Source organism: Synchiropus splendidus, chromosome 4 (genome assembly GCF_027744825.2).
Source record: "Synchiropus splendidus isolate RoL2022-P1 chromosome 4, RoL_Sspl_1.0, whole genome shotgun sequence".
NCBI lineage: Eukaryota > Metazoa > Chordata > Actinopteri > Syngnathiformes > Callionymidae > Synchiropus > Synchiropus splendidus.
In genome coordinates, this window is record NC_071337.1 from 17237921 (window position 1) to 17260540 (window position 22620).

Genomic DNA, 22620 nt, shown 5'->3' on the forward strand with positions numbered 1-22620 from the left:
CACGTGCTGTTGTTTTCCAGTGTTAAGTCATTGCGAACATTGTTGAGATGCTACATTGCGGGTGCAGTTAGCAAACTACAGATAATGAATTTCTGCTTTACACATTATACAAATGAAAGTCAGTGTTAAATTAAGCAATGAATGGTCCGCAAGAAACAAAAAGTGTAGAATTGATTTTAGATGATGATTCTTGATGTGTCACTTTCACTGAAAACACCACGTCAAGGAATAAAAACTTTTATTTATCTTTTAAAAACAAAAACCACAACAGCATTTACAGTAAGACGAGAAGAAGGACCTCCACAAGTCCAGCATTCATTCATCAGCTCAAAACCAAAACTTAGAAATGAAGACGTGGATGATGACGATATTACGATAATTCAGGACTCCGGAAGCATAGTAATCCATGGCCACCTCCACCAACACGTCTTTGGGTCCAATGATGGGTCTGATCTGCCTGACAATACCTGAAGAGAGGAGGAGGTCAGTGACGGAAATGAACCACTGCCGGGTACTGCCGTCACTGCCGTGAGGCCATGTACTCTCACCGAGGACCTGACCCTGGTCCGAGCTCGCCACCACGTCAAAGTAGTACTGGTCATCCTGGTAAATGATGCTAAAGAAAACATTGGCGCCTCCGGGTGGAGGGTTGGCTGCAGCCGTCGTTCGCAGATACACGACCCCTGCAGGAGGAAGGCGGTAACATCTCTTGCATTTAGCACAACTCCTTCAATACTCTTCTTTCTAAACAACTAAACAAATCCTAACTCCATAAAACAGGCAATAAGTGGATGTTAGACGATTTGTTGATGGAAAAATGGAAATAAGAGATTAAGCTCATTCTCCACTTTCACCTAGGATGTTACTGTTATTATTATTATAAAGCTGGATTTATAAAGCACCTTTCAGAATGCAGACAAACTAGGACATATTAAGAATAGAGTGTCTACACTAGCACATATATAAACAGGCCAAGAGGCATGGAATGTGGTTGGCTAATGTTTTAAAGGGGGAGGTTCATGTTTCACAGCTCCTCTGGGAGAAAACTAGAGAAAACTAACTAGCAGAGACGTGACACTTGAGGATCTGAGGGTCCAGGCTGGCTTGTAGGGCTAGTCATGGGGCAGGGCAAAACGGACTTTACAAATTATTAATGAAACAATAAAGTTGATTCTTAAATAGACAGGGAGCCAGTGCATAGAAGCTAGTGTTGGAGCAATGTGCAGCTGTCTGTTCGAGACAGTTAGAAGCATCGCTGCTGAGTTCTGAACCAGTTGGAGATGTGACAGAGATTTGTGGTTGATACCAATGAGGAGAGAGTCACAGGCGGGAGAAGGAAACTAAATAATTTTGGAAATCCCGGTCAAATGTTTGAAGGGCGTATAGGAACATCTTGAGTGCACCAAAACAACTCCAAGTTGTGGAAGTTCCACAGAGCTAAAACCTGGTCTTACTATTTTGAAAGCTATTTTACAAGAAAATAAAAACAAAGATCTTCATAAGGAAATTGTTTTATCATCCATATTCCTCCTCCTGAACAGAGAAAGATACACCACAGTAGCAATGTGGTTAAAAAGAAAAAACAAGTGTTTAAAGGCTAAACTTAGATGTATGCTCAATAAAATCGATCAAGGTTTGAATTTGTCATATGAGACAGTTACAAGCAAATAATCTTTATAATTAAAAAGTAAATCAAGAATAATTCTTTTAACTGATAGTGAAAGAAATCTGGTGAGAAAGGTGATGCTGTGTGCACTGTAGAGAGGAGTGCGTCTCACCCTCCGGCTGGTTCAGGTAGGTGAATGTGGGAAGAGCCAGTGGGGTGTGGGTGACCAGGTGGGTGGAGTCTCTGTTGCAGTTGTAGTTACTCGCAGGACAAGACTTGACGCATCGTAGACTGACAGTTGTGCTGCTGCAGGACAGACACAGACACAGGAAGACTCAGTTGGGAGAACGAATCAGTGAAAAATAGTTCACACACACAACAGGCATCAACTTAGGATGAAAGACTCACAATTACAACACATAAGTAAATCAATCCAAGAACAATTATTCCAAGGACGAACACAAATATTTTCATGTAATGTGTTTGGAATAATGAGGTGAGAACAAACAGAATTAGTAGCCATTACAATTGTTTTCGAAGTAATAAGTAACCAAAACAGCACAAGAACTAAAATAAATAGACACAGTGTGATTTATTATTCAATTAAATTGATAAAATTGTATTAAAACTGTGTTTACTTGGTTTTTATGTCAAGGACAGTCAATAAATGACAACCACGTTTTTGAGAGACAATTCCTTGCTGACTTTATTTTAGTGTCTAGATTTGTTATCACATTGCATTGCATATAAGGAATTCAAAATATCAGAACACTTGATAATTGGGCTTTCAAAAATAACCGAAATGCAATAGACATGGTTTGGTTCACAGAAATTATAATTGGAAATTTAACATCAGACTTGGATGCATGACAAACACTGCATTATTTTGATAAGACAGAATATTAAGAAAAAAAACCACTGAAAGAGAAAATAAAAATCCAGTCAAAAGTCTTTCCTTACATTAACATGTACATACTTTGAGCAAAATAAAGAAAATAATAGTATTTTGAAACGTAGTATCCAATCTAAGAAGTCCGTCTTGCCCTGACAGGATTCTCCTCAGTCACGATCACGGCGATCTTGGCCAAGTACAGATGTGACGTCCCGTATCGAGTGAGCTTCATCTCCACCGTCAGATAGAAGTCACGCGGTCCAGCCAGGGGCCGGGCCAGTGAAATAACCCCTCCGTGGTTGAGCTTCTTCACCGTAAAGTACTTTTCTTCGTCTCCTGCAACAACTTTCAGGAGCATTTGGTCGCCCGGAACTGAGTTTGAGGGTCCCATCCGGAAAACATCGGTGGGAACAGCCGTGTTGGCGGGAAAGGAGATGTTGTAGAAGGAGATTCTCAGTGGCAACGAGAGACACGACGCAGGATCCTGAGTGGACTCGCAAGTTACGCGATCGCAACGGCTGGAAGGAGAGACAAGGCTTGTTGGAGCGAGGGATGTAGACATGGCAGGGACCGACGAAGGAGGGACAGTACAAGGTAAGACAGGCCATGAAAGACGACTAAATAAACGCTAAAATCATACCCAGCGTACGAAAAAAACAGCGCTCACAAGTAAAAGTATAAAACACTGAAGGAAAAAACAGACCACAAAATATTTTAAAACATGTTGAACTGTCAGTGTCAACAGACATTAACAATCATTCAGCATCATCCCAACTTACCCAGGAGAAGCTGGCACAAAGTTGACCGGACAGCTCAAGGTCAAACATCGGTAACCGCCGAGCACGTTGAAGCAGCTCTGAGAGGAGGAACACGAGTGAGACCCTGACGCACACTCGTCGACATCTGAGGAGGAAAGGAACAAAAGGTTTTTGTCTGTTTTCTTCATGTACACGTATGAAGTCAGAAGCTGAGTCCTGAGGGAAACATTTTTTTTAGAACTAATCCATAGAGGTGGATGTGTGGTCTGACCTTGACAGGAGCGTCCGTTGGGTGCAAGTGTGTAACCATAGAGTGGACACGAGCAGAAGAAACTTCCAGGGCTGTTGGAGCACTTGTACGAGCAGACCTGAGCGGCGCTGGACAGGGCACACTCGTCAATGTCTGCCAGATGAAGCACAAGTTCACTCTCATATCACACGCAACCCATCAAGGAAATAAAAATAAAGACTCGCCTTCGCATGAGACGCCGTCCATATCGCTGAGCCGGTAACCACGGTGGCAGTAACACTGGTAAGAGCCATAGACGTTGGTGCACTCCTGACTGCAGGGGGAGCTGTCGCACTCATTCACGTCTGCAAAATAATCGTTTTCACACATCAAGTAATAGCTAAATTATTCCATATTTGAATCTTTAAAATAGGTACAAATACATGATTTATTCAGTAAATACAAAGTTAATTTCTGAATAAGTATTGACATTAACTAGGCATTTATATTAAATTTAACGTCAATTACACTTTATTTTCATTTAAATTATAAGTTAATTTAAAATTAGATTATGCAAATAACTTATGGGATAATGAATAATTCTAATAAAAATTCTCTCATTTAATCTAATTTATGATTAATTTGCATTATACTTATATTTATGTTGTGCTTGTTATTTATTTATGCTTGTTTTTCTCAGGATTAAATGTTTATTTAACTTTTTATTTTACGTTTATTTTACGTTTTTTTGTCTTATCGAAATGTATTTTTCTCACATTTTATTTCACATTTTTTGTGATTATCCTTTTAAATTTCAAATGATTATATATTATTTATTTACTATTATAAAAGTAATGAAATGTTAAAAACATAATTAACTCTATACATTGTTCATAATATTTTTAGGTCGTAGTTTTCACCAAATTTTCTTAAATTCTTCTTTCTAAATTGTTTGAATGGGTTTTTGTTTTCCTGGATCTGTTCTCACCTTCACACGTTTTGCCGTCATGCGCCAGCTGGAAACCTGCAGTGCAGCTGCACCGGTAGGAGCCCTCAGTGTTCTCACACTTGTGGCCACACAGACGCCCAGGATAGTGACGACACTCGTTGATGTCTGACAAAAGAGAAGAGTGGCGTTTAATAATTTGTACAATAATGCAAGATGATCTAAATACTAGTTTTCCTCTATCTCTTTCGCTATCCCCATCAACGATTGCAACCACAAGTCCCTCTCCTCTATCTTCACTTGTCCCTTGCCTCCCCCTGGTCACACCTAACTTCTTCATGTCCTCCTTCATCTCAAATCTCAGTGGTAGACTTGCTCTTCCTCTCTTGCCTGGTTCTTCAATTTCTAACATTCATCATCCAACATATTGCCTGTGTGTTTCTCCTCTCCACGAAATACCTGTGAATTTGCATGCAGAACTATTTACATTAACAAATCAGACAAATATTTTTAACATTCATGATCTAGTGGACCTAAACACACAGAAGAAAACATATGTATCACCGCGTCACACGCTCGGGCAGGCAAACACATGCACATGGGAAGATGTACTTGCACTTGAGATGCACATCTGTCCGTCAAAAGGCAAGTTCACCCGCTACAGAACTCTGAGAGAGACTGCATGATACATGAATGAAATACATTCATAATACTGTAGGTCCAGAAAAACAGCTACGCACATCCCTCCACAAATATAAGTGTGCAACACACAATGGCAACAAACAGGCACTGATAAACATTTGTCTATGAGCACACATCTCTACATAGACGCATATACATGCAGGAACAAGGCATAGATGTGCGCACACACACGCGTTTGTTTTGCTATTTTTGAGAGGACCTCTCATTGGCATGATGCTTTCCCCAGGCTCTCACCCTTAACTTAATTTAACCATCAAAACAAATGGTTGAACTTGAACAGGACTCTGAACCAAACCTGCGCCCAATTATAATAAACTACATTTACTGACGTTTTAACCATCTAAACCTTGTGAGGACAGGCCATAATGTCCTCACAAGAGGGTGGCTTGTCAAGACTTGGTACTCACACGTATGGCAAAACATGCCCACATACACACACACACAGAAAGGTACCGTCACAGGTCTTGGAAACACTGTTGAAGATGTAGCCGACACGGCATTCGCATCGGAACGTCCCCACCAGGTTAATGCAGCTGTGACCGATGCACACACTGCCCGTTCGACATTCGTCCACATCTGAGGATCGACAGGAAGTTGAGACATGCACTGATGGCCAAACACACAGACACACACACACAAACCTTCACAGCGGGTGCCATCCTCCGTCAGGTTGTACCCTTGTGCGCAGTTGACCAGATGTTTGCGACAAGTGTAAGAGCCAAGTGTGTTGACGCAGGTCTCGCCGCTCTGGCATGGACTGGTGTTTGTCACACACTCATTGATGTCTGACAACAACACAACACGTGGCAACGACATCAAGAAAATATTGAAACAACATAGCTCTGAATGTTGTGTAAACACAGAGCACAAAAACGCCTACCTATAGGTGGTCCCAAATATACACACAACAAATACACGTGCAGGCTTAAATACACCTGCAAGCATGCAGAAATACCAAAACACACAAACACACAACTGTTCATACAATCAAACAAAAGACACAAATGTGCACACAGACAGTCACAAGCAACTACACACAATAACACAAATAACAAGCACATGAAGAAGCAAACACACAAATACAAGTGGATGCAAACTTAGTCGCCCAAAAATGATATATGGCATGGAAACATGATTTTAGGTGACAAGAGATACGAGAAAACATTTTGTGTAATGTGTGTGTCCGCACACCTACCAATGCAGGTTCCAGCAGCGTCCTGGATGAAGCCGACCTTGCAGCTCTCTCGGGGATTGCAGCGGAACGAGCCCTCAGTGTTTTTACACACAAACTCTGGCCCACAGTCGTGAGTTCCTGTCGTGCACTCGTCTATGTCTGTGATGCGTACGGCATGTGGGGAACATGATCATAACTGTATTACAATGATACAGAATTTTGTCCACATAAAAACCCATCATGATGTGAGACTTTCTGGTTAGAGTCAGGTCAGAGGCAGAGTAGCAGACCTCTACACTTGTTGTCGTCAGTGAGCTCGTAGCCAGTGCCGCAGTTGCTACTTCTCTGACAGCGGAAGGATCCGTTGGTGTTGATGCACATGTGTCCGTCCAAACAGTCGTGAGCTCCAGTCAGACACTCATTCACATCTGCACAGACAAGCAAACTCAGAACTTCAGACTAACGTTTTGGAGGAGCGTGCGCTGATGCGGCTCGACTCACCCACACAGCTGACTCCATCTGACTCCAGCTGGTAACCGTGGTGACACGAACACGTGCCGTTTGAGTCACACAGCTGAGAGCAGGGTTCTGAAAACACAACCGCAGACTAAGTAAAAGTGTGTATCTCCTTGTATGTTATCAATGGTGTTGCACTAGTCGAGACAGAGACCACATTTTCTGGGTCTTGGTCTCGGACTTGACAGCATTGGCTCCCGGTCTCAGACTCGGACGCGTAAGCAACCACTCTTTTTGTCAAGACCAGTTGATAGCATTTAACATGAAATTCACGAGTCAGACAAATGTTCTGTTTTGTGACAGTGGTGGTCTGAGTCAATGATAATTCGAATTTCGTATTCATATGGAGTTTGTATGCAAAACAGAAAAATTTGAAAAGTAACTTTGACAGAAGTGGCTGGGACAAGGTCAAACTTTTAGCATTGCCTGAAACGTAAACATAAGGAGAAACAAGTGTTGCACTGGCTTAAATTTCCACATTTATGTAACAAATATGTTTTTTGTGTGAGTGTGTGAGCTTGTTTATCCTACTTTCTGGGGACCAATTCTTGACAAAGCACTGTCTTTGCGAGGACCATATGACTTTGTGGTGATATTGTGAGGGACTGGTTTGGCTTTTACACCAAGAGAGTGCGGACATTTTTGGGAAGCCCGACCCTCATTTCTTTCACCCTCAGATTGAGGACTACTACCTAGTTAGGCTATGATAATTAGGTTTAAATTTGAATACATGTCACGGCAAGGTTAAGCTTAGGTCAAGTTTATTCTTCTTTGTATTTCCTTAAGCTCGTGTATGCAAGTCTCTATGCTTGTTGCATTGTTTTGTTGCAAGTTTTATGTTGTGTGTTCCTTTCTAATGTTGATATCATTTCTTATCTGTTTACACACGATATCTATCCCTGTGTTTGTCAATACCCAGGTGTAATTTCACAAGTTGTCATTCACTTCTATGTGTTACCATCTCAGAAGAACAAGAAAAATATCCTCTTCAACAGAATTGTTTTCATCAGAGAATCGAAATAAAAACGTGGTTGGATGTTCACCAACCATCACAGGTGGGAAAGGAGTCATTAGGCAAGTAAGGCCTTGGTGTGCTTCTGTTGCTGCTGCTGCTGCTGCTGGCGAAGGTGGTTGTTGGAATTTCAGCTGCAAGAGGAAAAAAAACACATTTTTATGCAGTGCAAGTTAGTTAAGTCTGATCTGTTCTCCATTCATTCATTCATCAACAAACTACAATAACTTCAAAAAACAATATGGAAGAGCTTGTTGGCATCTGGTGACTGTTAAGTTCTCTGCATTGTCCTCACAAGAGCAGCACGAATGTGAGCAGAGTCATGTTTCCAGGATTGTTTACTCGACACTCAAGTGGTTGCATTCTCACACCTGACCATAACAAATGGTTCAGTCACCATTTGGCTGAACTCACTAGAGACTGGCACCAATAGATCAAAAACTCTCACTTCATTCTGGTATACGACCTGAGCTCCATTTGTGACGTCTGCTAACAGACTGTCCGTGCTCCTCGGTGTTGTCTGCAGAGATGGACAAAGCAGCGTTGGACCACTTTCTCACCTGCAGGCGTGGGGGCGATTGCTTCGTCCGGATTCTCTCCACAGCAGACCAGAGCTGTGTGTGTGCACTGTTTGGACAGTGACAAACCTCTGATGTCGCAGCGAGACGGCCAGTTGGCGGCCAGCAGGCCCAGCAGGCAGCAGTCGCAGCATCTCTGCAGGAAACACACCTTCATTCGTATTCACACTTCAGTATTTAAGGAGGGTTAAAGGTCGCACCTTGGCTATTTGGGTCTCCCAGTGCTCTCCCTGGAAGAAGTGTCTCTCACAGGAGCCCTGCCAGCGAGCCATTGTCACTCCTTTGTCACAGTTCTTCCCCTCCGCAGCGCTGGTGCAGCACTGCTCCTGGATCAGCCTGCACGACACGCTCGGACATCACGCAAACACACCAGGGCAAAACTGGAAAGCATCTAAAAATATATTCTCGACCTTGGTGCCTCTGCGCATGTACATATGATAAATGGTTCTAGAGATAAGTATTGGAAACAAGGTGAATTTTCACTCAAAACAAATTAATTTCTAATTTTAAGAAAACAAAATAACAATAACATCAGTGTACAAAAAAGAAATAAAAATATGAATTCAGTTTAATTTCAGTAAAAATAATATGAATATATTTCAATCCCAAATTTCAGCAAACACGCAAACACCTGGTCGTCGTAGTAATTTTTCCTCTGTTTCTCTGATGCAACGTTTCTGATGCCGACTTCCTTTGTTGCCCATTTTGATCTCCATTTGCTTTATGACAACCTTCGAAGGTTAATGACCATGAACTCTAAATTCCCCCCCAAATGCTGACCAGGTGTCTCCCCTCATCATCTCTCACTTCCTCCTCCTGAGTGTGTTAAACCGCTGCAGGGGGGCACTTCTCACCCTGTCACTGTGTTATTACAACCATAGACCCTGTGGGTTTCCTGCTTTTTAAGACCCCTTTTCTCTGGACAGAAGTAAAGGACTTTTTTGAAATGGACCCAAAACTCAAGTAACGTTTCCAGCTTTAATCCTCAACAATATGATTTTGGGAAAACACTTTTATGACCCCTCATAATATATCAGTCATCGAATTTGACCCCTTATCAATTAATGTTTTTTTAATGAAGGCGAAATGAGTCCATACATGGTTATTTTTACATGCATTTACTTCAACATAAACATGTAAAATAATGATCTTGAAAATATGATAAGAAGTAGCGGGTTAAACAAGGTCACAGTGGCAGACTAATGTTGCAGATTTTAAACAAAGATAACCCCAAGTAGTTCACCCTCTACCAATAAGAGCGCAACTGAGCAAACAAAATTGCATTTTTCTGTCTGTTCATTCTTTCCTCAGTCATGAACACCACTTGAGCGCCACTAGTGGCGCACACTGATGCTTCTTTGCAGAGCCAGTCAGCAGCCAGGATACTAAACACAGTGCTCTCATTCATCAGTCAATACTGTGCCATGAACTGATGAAAACTAGCTCATTCATCTCATAAATATCATTACTTAAGGACACAGAATTCTATGAGGTGGTGGAAAAACAAGACATGATTTTACATATACAGCACTTGTGAAGAAAAATCGATGATATGCTGAATTTCCTTAGAAGTGAACAGCGATATAGTGAGGGAAAAATGCATAACAAGTTGAACCCAGTCATTTGGGAGCGGTGGTTTTAAGGCCCCCCGTCAGCACCTTGCCGTACCTGCAGGAGTATGATGAAGAGAGGTAGGGCAGGATGGAGCAGTCCTGTCCTCCATCAACTCTGTCTCTTCCGTCCTTACAGCACGCCTCCTCCGTGACCGGAGAATTCTCCAGACCTTTGAACGACATGGTCCCATGAACATTGCTGTCATTTCTCCCACATCGAAAGAGCCAAAACAAATGAATAAATAAGTAAATAAAAGACCGGAACATGAAGGATTCTTGAAGCGAACCTAGCTTCAAGATTAGAAGTGTGACTGATACATGTGTTTCTTTGTTTAACCATGAAAATCTTCACAATAGCAGGTGAGATTTCCTTTTTAAGAAAACGATTTAAGAAGATGTGAATTTTCAACTTTTTATTTATCATTTCCAACTTGCAGTTTATTTTCTTTCTTATGTGTACAGTTATATGTACAGTTTTATTAACATTTCAGTCATAAATGTCACACAAATGTTACTCGTCCTTTTATGATAGCTTAGCATATTCGGCTATCTTTGCTAACTCTTTGCTCGTTCAATTACATGTAACAAACTTAACAAAATTGAAAGCAGATGCAACTTAATATCAAATTATTCTGGTGTCTCTTAAAAGTAAAACGAAAGAAACTAAAAGACACATTGAGTCGACATGGAAATCTTGTAATACTATGAATGAGCAAATTTTAGTAGCGTAGTTGCGCATTTAATTTCTCCGCCCTCTGAATCTATGTCAAGCATCGATGTTTTCATAAGTGACTTTAACTGTTAAAGTGAGCAGTTCATGGGATATAATCAATTACAGTTACACCATCAAGGGTAAAAAGTGCCAAGTGCTGAAAACGTTCGTTTTTGTGTTAACTTAGTTTATTGCATTTCTCAATTCATATGGAGAATGGTATCACAGAAAGTTTCCAGTGCAATATTTGTGAGTGAATTTGAGCAACGAGATCAAACTCACCTTGTGAAATCAGAAGTGGGAATAAAGAAAGAATTATGAAAGTCCACAAGGCCATGAGCTTATTCCTCGAGTAGAGTCTGCGTGTGATTGAAGGGGAGAGGACGGCGTGTTGACCCTCGGAGGCTCCTGGTGCATAAAGCTCCAACCGCGGAGACGCTTCTCACCCCCGCCGAGTTCACGCGATTGTGGGCGGCGAAATGGGGCGGAGGGACCGCCGATCAGGGTCAGTGTGGAGACGCGCCGGGTGTCTTCTCACCACGATTTTAGATGGAGGGAGTAAACAACTTACCTCAACATATCAACACGTCAGAATGGAGTGCTCAACTACACTCGCACATAAATATAAATGAATCGATCATAAATGTTTTTCGTGTCTTCTATAATAATAATCTTGTTAATATATAAGCAATAGTTTGATAGATACATAAATAAGTTGATGTCAAGGGACATTTCTTGTCGTGGTGTCCAGTCATTAGTGTGTTCATACTTGTGTCACTTCCTTTATTTTGACAGTACAGCAATTCAATAATGGTTCAATAATGTTGATCGTCACCCATGTTGTTATTTCAGAACATCGGTTGATTTCTCATGCAAGAACAACTGGTCTCTGTAATTATGTGACGTAATAATGTGTTATAAGATTAGTATGTTAAGTGACTCTTTACAATGAAACAGTATTTTTATGGAGAGGTTCCATTGCCACAAGCTTCGACATAATTTGCTTTTCCGATGGAAGTACTTACATCACGAGTGAAACTCTCCAAGTCAGATTTCCTTTTTGTCTCTGAAGGCCACAGAAAAACGAGTGGCAGAAGTTTACCAAGAATCCAGACAGCGAAAGGCAGTGACCTTCCTTGAACCGTGTGAAAGTGGAATGCGGATTCTCCAAATCACCCTTTAGGCTGATAAAAGATGTATAAATACAGACTGTCTGTCTGATAATGCACAAGTTTCAGAACAGCTGTGAAAAAACCCTGCCTTCCGAGCTGAATAAGGAATAAACTACATTTATTCAGCCAATAATCAAAACAAGTGAAATGATCTTCTAAAAGATACATTTGTCAGTAAAAAAATAGTGATAAATAAATAAAATAAAAACAGTTTAGCTGACAAAATTGAGCAGTTGATTCATTACACAGTTGAAAGAAGTTTTAAGTCTTTCAGAGAATGTTACCTTAAGATTGTTGTGCAATGACTGACAAGTACGTGTGCATAAATGTTTACTTCTCCTCTTCAAATATACAAATGCAGTCAAAGAACTTACAGATAAGGCTCATCACTCAAGTTCTTGAGGATGTAATACAACTCCACACTTTTTTCAATAGGGAGCAGAATAAGTTCAATTCCTAGATTGTTTTCGGAGCCAGCGACAAACAGTTCCTGTGTCTGTGGCACAAATTCCTAGAAAGCTAAAATGGTAACATCAAAATGTTAGTGGTAAAAGGCTAAGAGAGTCCGGATGTCCGGCATGCGTGATCATCTTTTCTATTGCTCTGTACAAGTCCATCTAATATGTTAAAGATGTGGAAATGGCAATAATGGATCATGTTCCGAGTGAGATCCGGTTTACAGTAGCAGATGTGCCTCTGGAGAAGACACAGCTCCAAATCCATGCATGCATCTTTGGTTCATAAGGCTGACTTTGACATATCTTCCTGTTGTCCAGTCATCTCTACCTGTTGCTCCCCCTTCTCCTCACCAGGTCCAGCCTTATTGTCTTTCAGCATTCCCTTGTCCTGATGCTCATCTTTCTGCATGTCCTCTTGTAAAGTCTCCTTCTTGTCCGACAGCTCCTCCTTCTCTTTCTTGATCTCCTTGTCCAATTGCACCTCCTTGTCCATTTGCTTCACCATTTCCGTGCACTCCTCCTTCTCTTCCTGTGGCTGTCTCCTTTGTTGCTCCTCCTCCAATCGTTCATCAGTTCTAGATTCAGAAGAACCATCACTATTTGGGTCTTCAGCAGGAGTCAGAGCTCTCTTCTCCCCTGTCGTCTCCAGCTCCTGACTCACCTCCCCCTCACAAGGAGCATTTTTTTCTTCCTCCATTGCTGTCCCTGTTCTTTCAGTTATCTCCTCCATCTTACTCTCCTCCACTGGCATGGTCTCTTCCTTCTGATCCACTTGTTCTCCTCCAGGATGACCTTCCTCCTTTGAAGTCAGGATGTCAGCGGTCATCTGTTCCTCATCCTCATCGATCTCATCCTCCAATGGAGGGATCATCTCCTCTTCCCTGCTTCCAGGAAACAGCTTGTCTGGGAAGATGAGCTTCAGCTGCTCCTCAAAATAGTCCTCTAGGTACAAACCGGCACTGCCAACCTCAGAAGTCGGCTGATGGAGGGAAGAGACAGCCGAGTTAGAATGACATCAGGTAGTAAGTTAGAGCACACTAATGGGACAGAGCTTCAGGCATCAGATCAAGTTGAAAGTGCCACTTAATAGCACTGATGCAGAAGCATGGCCAGACACTGACCTTGTAATACTTGGCACAGTTGGAGAAGATGAGTCGTACGTCGGTGACTAAATCCTCTGGGCGTGTGTAGCGCTCGCTCTCCTTCACCTCTTCCAGCCTCCTCTTCACTGTGGACAGGTACATGGGGTTGCTGATGAGCTCCTTGTAGCGTTTTGTCTCCTGCGGCAGATAAGTGTCAAGAGGGGAATTTAAAGCAACAGCCAGGGTGTGTCGGGTGAAAATTCCTGCACTTCCATTGTAGAAGGTTCTTACAGAGACAGCGTTTGGCTGCTGGAAGTCGGTGCAGAAGTCGTTGCAGTACATGCGGAGAAGAAGACGCTCACACCTCTAACAAAGCAAGAGATTTTAACGTTAGACATCAGTACGAGAGAAAAGCTCAGCAGGGTTTTTAAATGTGTTTGTACCCTTCTGTCTGCTGGATCCAAACCTCCTGACGGTGCCGTGTCTTTTCTTCCACCGTCGTACTCCATCTCAGGTGAATCCAGGTCTCGACAGAATGAGCAAAACCACTCACCGCTGATGAGAGACAATGCCAATTTCATTTGTCAATTTCTTCAGTCAACATCTTGCTATACTTTATTATACTATATTTATGAAATACACAAAATATACATTCCCCATTATCTGTGTGTATAACTTCACCTTCTATCAGCAGATATTTGTTGGTGATGCAGAAATTCTATATTAAAAACTATTACAAATTTACTATTTGTCAATGAAGAAACAATCTACATTTCAATGTCTTTGCAGAGATTGAGTTATAAGCATTTATCACTAAAGACTACATCTTTTAAAAAAACAGATCAAAATTATACTATTATATGAACATATTCGCACACATATTAAATGATCATCACACACACGTAATATATTATTGGTTGCATGGATAAAAACGAGTGCTATTCAGTATTATTATTTTTCCTGAAAATACATCAGATGATTTTTAAATGGACACCACAGAAACCGACCTACCCATGCTTTTCTATTCTATTTTCCATTGACATTGCATCCTATTCTGGGTGACTGTTTTCCTCTATTATCTCAAACATAGGACAGTCAAGTTCATCAGGCTAGAGGAACTATAACGCCAGTTAGAACCGCAACTGCGACCCCTGCTGGAGGCATTAATAATTGCTCTGTCAAACATTACTGTGAAGAGGAGCAGCTCCACATGGAGACATTGCGAGTTTTGGACATGAACCGTTGCTGGCTCTCACCTGGGTGACTCGTTGAGTGATGGGATGTGACAGGTGAGGTGGAAAACCTTGGGACACTTGTCACAACAGAGTAATTCTCCCCCATTCTGACAGACAGCGCACCAGTCCTCATTCGGGTCTTCCTCAGGCTCGATGGCTTTCTTCTCTGGCTCTGGTTCTCCTGACGGCCCAGATTGTTGTTCAACTGCTGTGCTGGAGTCAGACCTCACAACTTGAGCAGGAGCTGCAAATTTCGGATGCTGCCTGGGCTTGGATCCTGTGCTGCTGTCTGGCAGACTGGACTGTACCTGAAAACACAACAGTTATGAATAACATTTTTCTAATCAGGGGTATTCCACAGTTTAATGTTGAGATCAAGATTCAAACATGAAGTTATCGTAAAATATTTCTAACAGAATGCAAATTTGCAGCTTCACCCGAAGGGCACAGGGAGGGAGGATAAATGGCGACCATCATTGTCTTTAGTCCTGATCATTCCTGACAGTTTTAAGGAGTCGAAGGCTACACATGAATACTGTGGGTGGAAAGTTTGCCACAAAGCAAAACATAATCATGGTTTTCAGATGAAAACAAACAGCTTAAGATATTAACATATTATAAATAATATTATATTATAAATAAATATGTCAAAACTCTTCTTGACAGTGTTTATGTTTTAGGCTGTTATACAAAACAATTAGGGGTCACTATTTTTTTAACCTGTAAACCCACATGCATATATTTAAACAATATATTACTATTCAATGTTTCTGAGCTGACCCATCGTTGTAGTTCATAAATAGGATTGCAATCCATTGTAAGCATGAATGGGTCAAGATGTGTGTCGGAGTTTGAGGGCGAAGGGACAAATAATACCGTGCATGGTGCATCTTTCCTACTTGACAGTGAGTGAGGAAGGACTGATAGTGCAGGCACGCTTCACTATATATTTCCAAGAACAGGGTCAAAATCCCAGCATAAGAGGCTGTTGGGAGCACTGGAGAGAGCCTAGCATTATGAAAACACAGTAGTTCTTCCTTGTAATTATGTTGCAGGTCCTATAAATTAGATTTATTTGCCTCTAAAATTTGGGAATATTTCACATACAGCCAACTTCAACGATGATAGCACACACACACACACACACACACACACACACACACACACACACACACACACACACACACACACACACACACACACACACACACACACACACACACACACACACACACACACACACACACACACACACACACACACACACACACACACACACACACACACACACACACACACACACACACACACACACACACATACAAAATACAATGAAGATGAATTAAGATAAAAATAGGAAAAAAAGAGAAAAAAATAATCGATTTTGATCATCATTTTTGTTCAGTTGGACACAAGAAGATGAAAGGTCACAACAACTCTCTATGGAGTCCATTGTCAAGAGTGACTGTAGAGATTGTCTTACAAATCGAACTTCATCTTCATCCTCTGGTTCATCTTTGATGACGATAATGGGCCCCGGAGATGCCCTTCTCCTCCGTTTTGGGGCCGGTGGAGTCACAACAGGAGCTCTTGTCGTTGTCATCCTTATAAAGTTAATAACACAAGACTGTCACAAAGAGATCCAGAGAGGCGAGGGCGTCACAGACAGAGCTTCAGATGGCACGATTCTCAGGTTTGTTCAGCAGCTAGCAGATTTCACCCTGCCTGACATTGGCCGTCAGACAGCAAGTGGAAGTGTGACGTCATCAGCCACCTCACGGACACATTCAGTCCTCAAAGCATAGGGGTTTATTGTGAGCACTGTTGCAATCTGCCACCCAAATCACATTTGTTTTCATGTTTGTGTTAAAATATTGTGAAAATCAATGCTAAGACGCAGATGAAGAGTTTCCCACGTCTCTGTCTATAAACCTGTGAAGTCAGTAGATGACACAAGCTGGATACCTGCGGCCGTTTGCCAAACACACAGAAGATCGTTTCACAAGCAAACGTCTATACTTTCCTGTGTGTTAGGAAAGTACAGTAAACAATACATGACACCTCTTGTCACACCTCTTGAAAAAATTAACTAAAGACAAACTCACCTCAGAGACACAAACATGAACTAGTTCAAACAATCAAACAAACAAACAAAAAAACTTACCCTCGACTGAAATCTGAAGATGATTTAACTGTTGTCGTGCTTTGGTTTCCTAAAAATGAATTAAGCAGCAGAAGTAAACTGAGCATCACTGACACCATGGGAACTCGTGCCAACGGAGCTCACCTGTCCTGTTGCCTCCAGCTGGCACCAGACTGGAGAAGTTGACTTTCGGGACAGAGATGGTGATGGAGGGAGCGGTCGACACGCTTGCTTCACTGCGCCTTTGCAGGAATGACTGAGCACAAATTCGCTGGACAAAAAAAATGACTATCAACATCAGCTTACAAACATGCAGTTGTGTATCTGACCACAAATGACACACACACCTGGTTGAGATGGGACTGCGTGGACGCGGGCGACTGAAAGTGGGATGGACCCTGTGACACATCCATCGGTTTGAGGTGCAAGTTAGATGTGTGGAGCATGTCCTTTAGTGGCTGGAACCACAAACCGTATTGGTTATGACATTCATCATTATAGTTACTGATGCATTGAACAGTTTGTGTTTGTTTTATTTTCTCATGCTTTTACATTCTCATTGACTGCACTTTGGCTTCAGCCATGTACTGACGATTATCCTTTTGGTTAAAAATGTTGAATCGTGTGTCAGAGTCTTGGTGTAAAATGATATACAAGCAAGAGCCACATGCCATAATTATGCCGGATGGTAAAACCTACGCAATAGCAGACAAGGGTGGACTTCTGCTTAGGACTGATTTACCTGCGGCGTGGGGAAGCCAGGGTTGTGAAGCATGTTGGGGCTCCTAGTGTTGGTCTGGGTCGTCCCATACCTGCGACCTGGTTGAGTTATGTTAGAGGGTGACGAGTCTCCATGCATGCGACTTGTCGGATGGACAGGTCCGGGAGCCCTGACATTCTGGTAACTGCTCCAGTGTTGAGGCGCAGGCTGTCTGTAATACTGCTGGGGAAGTTTTTCCACCTCAGACAGAGAATGGAGTGCACGGTGAGCGAAGTCATCAAGAAAACTCCAAACATTTTGTTCTGCAACTATGATTGGTTCATTAATTACGTTTATTTTAATACTGTCTTGGTGCATCTACCTGCATCTGCAGCTGAGCCAGGGTGGTCAGTCGTTGCTGTGCGAGAGCTGACAGACCACCGGTGGACAAATCTGCTCGAGGCCCGATTGGCTGGTTGATGACAGGTGCTCGACTTGGAGTTTTATCGACAACCAAAGTGCCTGTTGTGAAGAAAAATATACATTATTTATAATTACAGATGGAAAAAGACAATGTCAGCCTCAGGTGGTAAACAAGTCAAATAATAACCCGCATAGACACTTAACAAAAAGCAAGCAATCAGATTTCTTTTCCAAGCATCAGGTCAATCTCAAAGTGATTGGGTGCATTTGTCTTGTACACCTCACCTGTTTATAGATTGCTGAAATGAAGTTTCATTTGAAAACCTGACCATTACGAACATAAGCAACATACAATCCCATTAAGAATAGCACTTACCGAGTTCTACATTGGTGGCCCAGAATGCTGATCTGCACATGAAGCGGACTGAACTCTGAGGCACCACAGCAGGGTTGCAGCCTGCTCTCATCATGCAGTGGATCTGATACAGAATCTAGAGGAACAGAAAACATTCAAACGATCCATATGACTACATTTGCATCATTTATTTTTCCACCTACCAGCTTCTTGCAATAGAGCAGCGCTGTGCCGCTCTGGCTTGCCACGGCCCATTTGGTGAAACGGATGACGTGGTCCAGTTGCCGGCTCAGCTGGTTCACTTCCTCCTGCTGCTTCTTCAAGCTGGACTCATGGTCTTTGGTGAGAGACTGACACAAGACAACAAGTTTGGAATCGGATGCAAGAGAAAATGTTCCTGTGTGAACTGCACTTACATCCAGCTGGTTGAAAAGGATCTTGCCCTTCCTGTTCACCTCCAAGATCAGGTCACATGTCGCCTTTTTGATCTCATTGGCGACAGACTTCCGATTCACATCAACTTGCTGCAGACTGGAGAACAACAAAAGTCTTTTCCACTATCAGGAATTCAATCATATTGCAATAATAGAATACCAAATGCCGTGACAGAAGGACAACATATGAAAACCAAGGGAGTGAAACTCTACCCGTTGTTGATGCAGCTCGACAAATCCTGGACGGTTTTCCTCTTCTCCTGCAACTGTTGCGTCATTTTCTCCAGATACTGCCTGTGGTTCTTATACGCGTCCTCCAAAAACTGGTAGCTGGATATTGGATGAATGTTGCAAATTAGAAGGAAACACTTGAAGCTGTGTGCCCTGTGCTACATGTATTTTAACTGTCTTGAACAGAAAATTTCAGTTTGACTGTTCAATTTCTTGGTCAGGTTCTCCAAATTCCAAGTTCATAGATAATAATTTTCAATTCAGGATTTCCATCGGGGAAATTAGCGCTGCTACTCAACAAAATTTTATGAGTGAATTAAGTTTAATTTCAATTACACCTCAAACATACATTCAGGAAAAATTATTTTATCATCAACTATAGCTGAGAGTTTGAAAGGGGGTAGAGAGAAGAACAGTCCTATAAGGTCTTTAATTGTTGCCATCCATTAAACGGTTTTCAAAACAGCGGACTGTAACCAGAAAGAGAGAATACACTGATACAATGACATGATGGGCATGCTAGCATTTATGAAATCAGCTGTGGGAGGCATAATATGGCACGGATTAATAGTTAGCTACTGTAAAACAGAATTTATTCAGCGAACATATCGTACAACATAGAGTGGGAAAAAATAAAGATAAACAAATACATGGAAATAACCTACATCAACATGTCAGTGGAGAAAAGCATGCATTGAAATCAGTATAAACGCAGCTTGTGTTTGCTCAAGAACAAAATGAAGGTATGGCAAAATGTTGATGAAATGACTTTACATTGTAAACGGAGAAGAGCAGACTCAGAGACTTACTTGTGCTCTTTATGCTTTAGTAATTGACAGTCCCGACATGTGAGTCGGTCACATGTCTCACAGAACAGCTTGAGCGGCTCCTGCTTGTGGACATCACAGAAGACAGGCTTCTGTGTGGACGCCCCCACTGCTTCTGACCACCAGAAGAGATTAGGAACAGAAAAGTCAGCATATGAAGCGCCAAGTATGTCAGTTTGTTTGTGTCATTGTTAATGAAGAGATTCTGGTCACTGAAGTCTTTGTGTGCTTTCTTTTTACTCAACTACCTGGCGACATCTCCTCCTTTTGGCGAATGGTGTGGTCCCTGGTAAACTTGACCCTCTGGTGAGCCTCAATACACGTCACACACAAAAACTCTGCGCACTCCACGCAGTATCCTGTCGCCTCCGTGTTGTCGTCGCAGCTCATACAAACCTGGAAGTCAACCAAGTTGAATTTTGTGTTTGAAAGCAAGCTGAAGATGAGCGGGGGCAAACGCACCTGTCGAGTTTTCTCTACAGTGCTGCTCGGTACCTCTGCAGAGTCCTTGACAAAAAAGTTGTCCAACAAGTCGGATTCCCAGCATTCCTGACAGCATATTGGACACCGGAGCGCAACCACTGTTTAAAGAGAGGTGAGGGGATTTATGTAGACAGTCATGTCAAGTGGTTTGCATCACTTTCACTTTTACTCCAATACATAGATGGTTGCCATTTCTACATATTCAAATATTCCCCTTGACTTGGAAAGGGCCCCGAGGAGAACATGTGTGAATCTCCAGAACAGAAAAATGCAGGCCACCATTGCATCCCCATTTGGGCTGCTTAGGCCTAGGAGTCATCAGGAGCATAAGAGGCAAAGACCAAGGAGCTGGTGGTGGACCTTAGCAGGTGCCAACACTCTCCATCTACACCAATGAACATCCTGGGTACTGATATCGAGAGGGTGGCATCATACAAGTTACCTGGGTGTTCACCTTAACAACAAACTGGACTGGACTAAAAACACGGATGCTCTTTTCAAAAAAGGGCAGAGCAGGTTGTTACTGCTCAGGAGGCTGCGATCCCTTGGGGTGCAGTGAACGCTCCAAAGAATAACTCCGTGGTGGCATCAGCCATTACGGACAGGGACAGAAAGAGGCCAGACAGACTGGTGAAGAGGGCCAGCTCAATAGTGGGCTGCTCTCTAGACATGGTGGAGGAGGTTGGAGACAGGGGGATTGTGGCCAAGCTGTCATCAATGTTGTCTCACCCTGACGGTACAGGACAGCATCTTCAGAAGCAGACTGATCCACCCTTGCTGCACGAAGGAGCGATTCAATGATCCTTTCTGCCCAGTGCTGTCAGGTTGTACAACAGTAACATTTGATGGGGCTGACTGTCCATTGTTGATTATCAATCATTTGTTTATTGATTATCTATTTACACAATTTATTTATATAATTTAGGATTATCTAGTTACCAATAACTACATATATTGTACTTATTTATTTCAACTTCATGCATGTTTATATATTATGGGTATTTATTTATTTGTCTAGTGTAAATTTGAGAGCTTGTCACTTCACTTTTCTTTTTAATGCTGATGCTTTGTGGATTTCTCTGATGTTTGTTGTTTATCTTAAATGTCTTTGGTATGTGTCCGTGTCATTGTCTTCATTAGCTAGCTTTTTCATTACTTTATAAACGAGTGGACCGGTCTCAATTTCACACTAGCCCGTAACTAGAACAACCACTGGTAAAGAAGCTTGAAAGTCATTCTTGTTTCTACAACTGAATTTCAACATAATAGACTCACCTGCTTTGTTTCGTTCGACTTGACTTTCACGAGTGAACGGTTCCGGCAGGCAACGCTTACAGAAAGAGTGGAGACAGGGGAGGAGTTTGGGTTCTCTGTTGTGGAAGCTCAGCTTGCAGATGGGACAAGTATCCATGAGTCCGAACGTGTCCTGTTGCCTCCTCCGGTCCTCCCCAGCTGGTCTGCCCTCGGCTTCGTTTTCCACGATAATTACTATGTCGTCACTGTCGACGTTACCATCCATTTTTGCTCCAACTTGTCACCAAACTCACCCTCTATTGCGCTGAATTAAGAGCACACGGAAGACATGGTCAAAATAAGACCATAAAACAGCACTTCTAACACTTGCGCTGACTTAGCCACCTAGCCTTTTAACCAGCCCATAGCCTATAGCTTAGCATTCAGCCTACCTATTTCACCTGCGCTCTGTAAACATGTGAAAGCGCTTTAAATATCCTTGATATTAACTACAAATACGAAATCGCGAGAAAAACAGGCACATTTACGCTTAATTTGAAGCCAATTCAACAACATCATAGAGCTAACAACAGTTCCATCGGCTAAAAACACCGTGTATCCAGGATGCATCGCGCAAGCCCAAACTACGGTGTTCAGGTGTGGCCAAAAGACAGGAAACAGTTTTTAAGCAAAAACCGAAGTAAACCTCGGGTGAATAAACTTTTACACATTGAAAGTTCATGTTGAAATTACTTTTAAGATGACGATTATTATTATAAGCAAATGTGGATTCAAGTGGTGGGATTGATGACACGTAGATGAGGCAGACTGGGTAACCATAACCCGAACCCTATTTGATTGTCTTTTTCCATTCCACTATTGGGGAATTTATTAAAGCTTAAAGCTTGTCAGGAGTATACTAACATTGAAGGCATGCACGAAAGAAACAACAAAGCACAAAAACCACACAGTCATAGAAACAGACACACCAGAAAAATATACATCATAAATGGCGTCCGACTTGTCTGGTCCAACTGCGCCACCAGCCATGGCTCTGCAACTAACCACACCACTCACTCCCACCGATGCTGCACCAGGGCCGCTGG

At 42.2% G+C, this 22620-nt stretch overlaps 2 protein-coding genes across 7 annotated transcripts; both read right to left on the reverse strand.

Moving 5' to 3' along the window:
* Positions 1–271: 271 nt before the first annotated feature.
* Positions 272–11324, reverse strand: LOC128757276 (fibulin-1-like). Of its 2 annotated transcripts, XM_053862441.1 has the most exons (17): positions 11021–11324; positions 10082–10196; positions 8614–8749; positions 8396–8549; positions 7871–7969; positions 6809–6895; positions 6598–6735; positions 6329–6466; positions 5775–5918; positions 5587–5709; positions 4474–4599; positions 3731–3850; positions 3528–3659; positions 3278–3401; positions 1779–1912; positions 549–683; positions 272–467 (listed from the first exon to the last, which is right to left on the reverse strand). In XM_053862441.1, the coding sequence occupies exons 1-17, from the start codon at positions 11073–11075 to the stop codon at positions 328–330; spliced, it is 2100 nt and encodes a 699-aa protein (XP_053718416.1). In that variant the 5' UTR covers positions 11076–11324; the 3' UTR covers positions 272–327. The 2 variants fall into 2 exon arrangements, with proteins under 2 accessions (XP_053718416.1, XP_053718417.1); XM_053862442.1 differs by lacking the exons at positions 272–467; positions 549–683; positions 1779–1912 and adding an exon at positions 2308–3016 and having other exon boundaries at positions 11021–11322.
* A 229-nt stretch (positions 11325–11553) lies between these two features.
* Positions 11554–22154, reverse strand: trim24 (tripartite motif containing 24). Of its 5 annotated transcripts, none has more exons than XM_053861788.1 (20): positions 21967–22154; positions 21557–21839; positions 20261–20379; positions 20047–20194; positions 19781–19913; positions 18954–19070; positions 18723–18837; positions 18510–18656; positions 18328–18442; positions 17911–18050; positions 17571–17789; positions 17176–17286; positions 16973–17099; positions 16850–16898; positions 16169–16289; positions 14707–14993; positions 13894–14005; positions 13742–13816; positions 13490–13648; positions 11555–13347 (listed from the first exon to the last, which is right to left on the reverse strand). In XM_053861788.1, exons 2-20 carry the CDS (start codon positions 21798–21800, stop codon positions 12649–12651), a joined length of 3237 nt encoding a protein of 1078 aa, XP_053717763.1. In that variant the 5' UTR covers positions 21801–21839; positions 21967–22154; the 3' UTR covers positions 11555–12648. The 5 variants fall into 5 exon arrangements, with proteins under 5 accessions (XP_053717764.1, XP_053717763.1, XP_053717765.1 ...); XM_053861791.1 differs by having other exon boundaries at positions 12796–12943; positions 13030–13347; positions 21557–22154; XM_053861789.1 differs by having other exon boundaries at positions 11554–13347; positions 19781–19910; positions 21557–22154.
* Positions 22155–22620: the final 466 nt, after the last annotated feature.